Genomic DNA, 6,764 nt, shown 5'->3' with positions numbered 1-6,764 from the left:
TGACCTCACAGCTGGAGGTGGCAGGGAAAGGGAACCAGAAGTCATATCCTGCTAATGAGATTATCTGGTTTGGAGGCTGGTCACCCAGGACCTGCTCCGGCTTCTCCCTTCTGGCTTCTCATCTCTCCCAGCCTCGGCCTAGGTGCAGGCTCACCCAGCCCCGCTCTTCCAGGCAGGCACACATTCCTCCGGCTCGCTGCCCCGCCACTAGGTCAGCCAGCCCCACTTGCTTCTCCATTCCCATTCCCCAAGATCAACTCCAAGGTCCCAGGGTTCAAAGGGTCTAACAGGCCAGGCTCAAGAAATCCGTACACTTCTGAAGTGTGGAGCTCTGGAATCCTAGCCCAGTTAGGGGACAGGACCCCAGCATCCTGACCCCACGGGGTTCAAAGACTCCACAGTTCCAGCCCTCTGAGTTTCTGAGATTCCTTTGCATTTCAGGTTCTAAGATGCAAGGATGCTGAGTCTGTGAAATTCCAGAATCCTTCTGGCAACTTTCCCTCAGCATCACTCCTCCTCCCTTCAGCTCATCCTTGGCTCTCTCTGTCCCCCTCTGTCTCCCCCGGGGCTCCCACAGACATGATGCAACCAGGGCCGGAGCCAGGCTGAGAGGTGGGAGGCAGGAGGGAGATGTAATTACAGCATCTCTTGCCTCAGTTCAACAGGAAGCTCAGATTTGGGGCCCAGGGGACCCTAATTCAATGTGAATAATGGAGCACTTGCCAGACGCAGGCACGGCCCCTTTGGGAAAGTGGGGCCTAGGGAGTCATCTCCACCAGATCCAGGGGTGCAGACTCAAGACAAGAGGGCTCGAGGGAGGGGGGGGTCACAAACTCAGTGGACCTCGGACCAACCAGGTTAAATAATTAACCAAGCCCATAGCTCACCCAGTCTGCACTTCTTTATTTTCAACAGAATCATGGGTTCAAGGCATTTTACCTTTCTCTTCGTTTCTCTGTAAGAAGCTCCTGGCACAGGCTCTGTGGTAAATAGTGTCTGATCCCCAGTGTCCCTCACTGGGAGACAATAGGGTGTGGTGGGGACTTTGGCAAACTGGAAAGCCAGGGCCCCATATCATAGCCTCTGGTCACCCTGGAGATTGTGCAGTTCTGAGGTCACCCAGACCTTCCAAATGGAAGAAGCCATCAAGGTGGGCGTTTATGTGAAGTACTCTCATTTAACTGCCGGCATGTAGGTCCTAAAAGGGCTTCCCTGGTGGCTCAGTGGTAAAGAATTTGCCTGCAATGAAGGAGACATGGGTTCATTCCCTAGGTGGGGAAGATTCCCTGGAGAAGGAAGTGGTTACCCACTCCAGTATTCTTGCCTAGAATATCACAGTCCCCAAAAGTCAGACACAACTTAGCAGCTAAACAGCAAATACAGGTCCTGGAGATCACCAGTGTATGAAGTGGGAAACACAGAAGAGGAATCAGGGCTGTCACCGTAATCCATGTCCCCAGAAAAAAGGAAATAGAAAAGAATGTACATACTGATTTGTCTCCTGTAGCCCCACCTCTCTCTTCTCTACCCCATGTTTAATTCCCACCCTGTACCAGCTCAGATGTCCCCTCCTCCAGGAAGCCCTCCCTGACCTTCAAGCTGAGTCAGGCCTTCCCTCTGAATTCCCCCATCCCAGCCCTGCCCACTCTGAATCATCACTATCCCAGGACAGCTCTATCACTCCCACTGGATTCTGAACCCCAGGAACCCGGGGCCAGGGCTGTCTTGGTCGTGTCTATGACCCCTGTTTCAACTATTACAGGACCAAGAGTGTTTGGAAGAATGAATAAAGGAACAGGGACAAGTTCAGTGCTTGTGGGGGGTGGGGCTGTGGTAGGGAGTAGGCCCATGTGTAAAAAGGGGCTGGAATCATTCAGGGGATGAGAAAGGTGGGTACTGGGTATACTAAAGACCTCCAACCCAGGAGAGAGGCAAGAAGAGCCGCCAGCCGAGAGGTTCAGGGAGTAGGAGCGTCCAGTCTTCACCCCATTATCTCTTAGCTTGTGACTCTGAGTAAGGGAGCTCCTTTGGCTCAGTTTCCTCATATAAATAGCCAATTGCTTTCTGGGGCTGTTGGGACGATTAAATCAATTCAGGATCGCGGGAACACTCAGTGGAGGCCAGAGCCAGGACGCAGGATGTCCTCTGATATCCCCCTGCCCCGCATCCACATAACCTCGCCCCACACCCCCACACTCGACACACACGAAGAAGGAATGAGAAGGGACACGGGCTCCTCCATGGTGGCCCCAGGGTCTGCATGTGCCTCAGTTTCCCCGAGAGCACAGCACCCCCGCCATCACCACGTTTATTGGATTCATATTTTGACGGCGTGGGGGGGTCGGGAGGGCTCAGAGCAGGACGCAGAAGAGGCGCTTGTCTCGGAAGGGGTTCTCTGCGGCGGGTACCGGCGTCACCAGCGGGTCATCTTTGGCGTGAGTCTCGCAGAAGGCTAGGAGCTCGGCCGCTGCCTGCGACACCTGCGGGCACCCAGGGGGAGATGTCCACGCCCCGCCCCTGCCTGGGCCACGCCCCCTGCCTGGGCCCCTCCTCAAGTCAGGCCCGCCCCTGTCAGGCCCCGCCCCCGTGTCCGGGCCCCTCCCATTGCCAGCCCCTGTCCTTAGGCCACGCCCCCTCTCGGTCCAGCCCCCTTGTCCAGCCGCTCCCCACCCCTCACCCCCCTTCCTTGGAGTCCAGTCCCGTTCCGAAGGGGATCTTTCCACCCGGGCTCCCGGCTCCACTCCCAAGTCTGACCAGTCCAGACTCCAGCCCCGGAGCCCGCGGCCTTCCTCCCCACCCCGACCCAGCACCTTCATGCGGTCGATGTTCACCTCCAGCTTCAGCTGCTCCACGGTCTTCCGGGCCTCCGCGATCTTGGCCATGTTGTTGGACATGGCTGCGGCGGGGAAAGGTTAAAAGCCGGTGGGAGTGGGGGCGAAGGAGTAGGCTAGGGCAAAGGTGGGTCCCCAGATAGGGTTGGCGGTGGTGGTGGAACCCACTAATAGGGGCGTGCGTGGAAGGGCTCACCGATGCGGTGCCCAGAGTGGAGGAGGAGACAGGAAAACAGAAGAAAAGGGGAGAGATGGAGATCTGCGTAGATGGGGGACCAAGAAGCCGGCCAAAAGGGGGACCTATGAACAGGGACGAGAGGGCCAAGAGAAGGCTTGGAGGGGTGCACAGATGGGGTACCTAGAGGCAGGTGAAGGAGGAAAGAGAGGGAAGAGAGGGAAGGCAGGAGGGAAGCACAGACGGGAGGCCGAGAGGCAGGGGGAGGGACAGAGGACGGGAACACAGGTGTTAGATCCAGAGATCCAGGTGTCCTCGCCTCCCGGGGAGAGCGCAAGAGCCAGGAGGGGGCCCTCCCCAGGCCAATTAGCAGGGGCTCCCCGGAGAAGAGGGAATTAAGATCACCGCGGGAGGGGCCAGAGGGGGCCTCATTAGGGCCTTGGCAGCAGCTGCCCCCTCCGCCCCCCTCGGGGAGCCCCCCATCCCAGCCCTGGCCACCTCAAAGGCTCCTCTGCTCATTAGCAGCCTTAGAAATGGCTGGAGAGGGGGCCAACACAGCCAGGACTGGAAGAGGGACAGGGAGGATTGCGACAGGGACGAGCAGAGAAAGATGGGGAGGGGGAGGGGGAATAAAGAGACTGAGGGAGAGAAAGGTGGAGAGACAGGCGGGAGGGACGGAGTGATGGAGGGAGTGGAGACAGGGAGAGAGGGGTGTGAGGAGAGAGGCAGAGTGCTATGGGAGAGAGGAGCACAGCGCGGACGAAAGCACAGAGCGGGGAAAGAGAAGGGGCGACAGAAGGCTTAGGGAGAGACAGAGTGACGGAGGTGGGAGAGAGCAGACAGAAGGGCAAATAGAGCGCTAGAGGCAGGGGGAGGGAAGGGAGAAAGGGCAGGGAACAGACAGAAGGAAGTGGAGGGGCAGGAGGGGACCCAGAGTGATGAAAAAGGACAGAGGAGGGCACACGGAGAGAGAGAGGGAAAGGCAGGCTGACGGAGATGAGCAAGGATAAAGTCACTCATTCGCTCGCGCATTCATTCATTCCCAGGCAGAGGGACCAGGTGTCAGGGTTCAGGACCACAGCCTCCTACCTGTTGCTGCTCAGGGCTGGGAAGGCAGGCGGGTGGCAGAGACACAGCGTCTGTACCCACCTCAGTTCTGCCCCGCCCCCTCTCCTGGGGCACAGCCCCTGAGGACCCGCCTCCTCCTGCTACCGCCACCAGCATGCCCCTCACCCCCGCGTCCTGTCTCTCTGGGTCCTCTCATTACATCTGTCCGTCTCTCTCTTTGTCTTTGTGTGTCTGTCTCTCTCTCCCTTTCTCTCTCTGTGTCAGTCTCCCTTTTCAATCTCTGTCTCTATCTCTGTCACACTCACACACACACACACTCACAGGAAAAGAGTCTTAGGATGAGCCCCACCCCACCCCACTCTGCCGCATTTATCCCACAGTCATCCAAATCTCTCCTGTGGGTTCACACAGCCTCACACTCCATTACATACGCTCGGCCACCCTGTCACACCCACAACCTCCGTGTCACCCCACCCCAACTAATGCCCTCTCAGCACACAGAGACACTCACAGACCCTCGCAGAGATGCCTCACATGATGCTGCGTGCAGTCTCCTGAACCACCCTAACCTTCCGCAGCTCCACAGGCATGACACACAGTCCCTCACGATCTCTCTGAGAGGCCCATCACCACCAGTGACATCTTACACAACCACAGTCAGAGGGACAACCTCTGAGTGTCAGCTGTAGAGACACACACACACAGTTCCACACAGGATCACACACAACCTCTCAAGATGTCTTGCTGAGCCTCACACAGCCTGTATCACACACAGGGACTGCCTCCTGGTGTCACAGCCTACACCCATGCGGTTTCTCTTGCATGCTCATCTGAGTGCCCCGGAAAGTTACACGTCCTCTAATGCACTGTCATGACACTCTGCCAGTCTCTCAGGGCCCCACACGATCTGTGTGACACACAGTCACACCCAGCATCTCACACGTCATCATTGTGACTGACACACCCTTGTCGCACACTCCCAAGGTCATTCACACTCAGCTTCTCTCCCCACAAGTCTCTCACACCGCTTCTCACACCATTACTTGGTGGGCCATTCTCATTCATTCTTGCCGTCTCTCACAAACCATCGCCCCATGGACACACACAACTCTCCCATCCTCACCATATTGCACACTGTCACACACAACCTCTTGCTCACACATGGTCTCTCGATGTCACAGTCCCCCAAATAGTGTCTCAGGGACCCCCAAACTCATGGTGTCACATGCAGTCACCGGTACGTCATCTCGGTCACTCACGTAAACGGTCACACACAATGTCTCGGTGTAACACGATTTGAAGAACTGACTCATTTGAAAAGACCCTGATGCTGGGAAAGGTTGAAGGCAGGAGGAGAAGGGGACAACAGAGCGTGAGATGGTTGGATGGCATCACCGACTCAATGGACATGAGTTTGAATAAACTCCGGGAGTTGACGATGGACAGGGAAGCCTGGCGTGCTGCAGTCCATGGGGTCGCAAAGAGTTGGACACGACTGAGCGACTGAACTGAACTGAACTGAGCACGATTTCACAGTCACGCCCAGTTTCTGGTTGTCAGAAAATCTCACAAGGTCACACAGCTACGCACAACCTCTGGACGTCACGCGCGATCTCAGAGTAGTACACACTCACAGCGAGTGTCACCCACGGACGCCCATAGTGTCCTGCCCTGAACACACTTTTGCGGGCGCTGCACACTCAGCCCGCAGTCGTCTCCTGGCAGCTTCCTGCCGGCCACACGGGGGCGCCCGCGGTCCGCCGAACCGCCCACTCCGCCGGCGCCAAAGCCGTAGGAGGTAGAAACCCGGAGGGCAAAGCGCCCCCGCTGGCAAGCTGGAAATTAGAGGTGGGAGAGACACAGAAAGGTGGAGGGAGCTAGAGAAAGCTCAATGAAGATGGACCGGACACAGAAATTCAGAGAAAGGGAGAGAGAGAGGCAGAGATAGGGACACAGAGACGGAAATTTGGAGAGATGGAGACCCAGGGACTAAGAGAGACAGAGACAGGCAGAGGGTTGCAGAGATTGAGACGTGCAGGGTACAGGAGAGACACACAGACAGAAAAGTAGAATCAGAAACAGTGACTGAGAAACACGGACACCGAGACACAGACAGAAGGGGGTAGAGAGACAGACACGACCGACCGCGCCCTCCGCAGGGCACCAGACGGCAGAGGCGGAGTCTGCAGAGGCTCGTCCCAGAGGCAAGACCTCTGGGCCGCCAAAGGGGCGTGGACGTTCGGGGCGGGGGTTAGAAGGGGAGTGTTCAGGGCGTGTCTTTGGGGGCGTGTCCTGGGTGTGGTTTGCCGCGAGGGGCGGGTCTTGGGACCAGCTCCCGACCTCGCCTCCCTAGCGGGCTGAGGGAGGGGGCGGAGGCCGAGTCCCGGGGAGACGTGGAGGTCGCGGAGAGAAGCCTCTTTACTGCAGTCATTCCATCCCAATTCGGTTTTTACCGCCTGAGCAGGGAAGCAAGACCGGCCGGCAGGGGAGCTCAGTTTTGGGCAACAACTTGGGTCCCCAATTTGATAGGAGGATAGCGGACCCTGGCTCCCCAACCCCCTATCGCGCGGGAGCAGCAGGGCCAGGTTGCCGGGGGGGGGGGGGGGGGGGGGGGGGGGGGGAGGGGGCCAACAAGGGAAAACAAGAGGGGCCCCCGCCGGGGCCGGGCCCCCCCCGGCCCGGGGGCGCCC

The 6,764-nt window shown here is 58.0% G+C and overlaps 1 protein-coding gene across 3 annotated transcripts; it reads right to left on the bottom strand.

Moving 5' to 3' along the window:
* Positions 1-2,234: 2,234 nt before the first annotated feature.
* On the bottom strand, positions 2,235-4,318 carry GNG8 (G protein subunit gamma 8). 3 transcript variants are annotated; one of them, XM_040252464.1, is made up of 3 exons: positions 4,096-4,318; positions 2,811-3,189; positions 2,235-2,480 (listed from the first exon to the last, which is right to left on the bottom strand). In XM_040252464.1, exons 2-3 carry the CDS (start codon positions 2,892-2,894, stop codon positions 2,352-2,354), a joined length of 213 nt encoding a protein of 70 aa, XP_040108398.1. In that variant the 5' UTR covers positions 2,895-3,189; positions 4,096-4,318; the 3' UTR covers positions 2,235-2,351. The 3 variants fall into 3 exon arrangements, with proteins under 3 accessions (XP_040108398.1, XP_040108397.1, XP_040108399.1); XM_040252463.1 differs by having other exon boundaries at positions 2,832-3,189; XM_040252465.1 differs by having other exon boundaries at positions 2,811-2,896.
* Between the last annotated feature and the right edge of the window lie 2,446 nt (positions 4,319-6,764).

The sequence above is a fragment of the Oryx dammah genome, unplaced genomic scaffold (genome assembly GCF_014754425.2).
Source record: "Oryx dammah isolate SB20612 unplaced genomic scaffold, SCBI_Odam_1.1 HiC_scaffold_13, whole genome shotgun sequence".
NCBI lineage: Eukaryota > Metazoa > Chordata > Mammalia > Artiodactyla > Bovidae > Oryx > Oryx dammah.
Note: the sequence above shows the minus strand (reverse complement) of the source record. Positions and strands in the feature narration are given on the sequence as shown.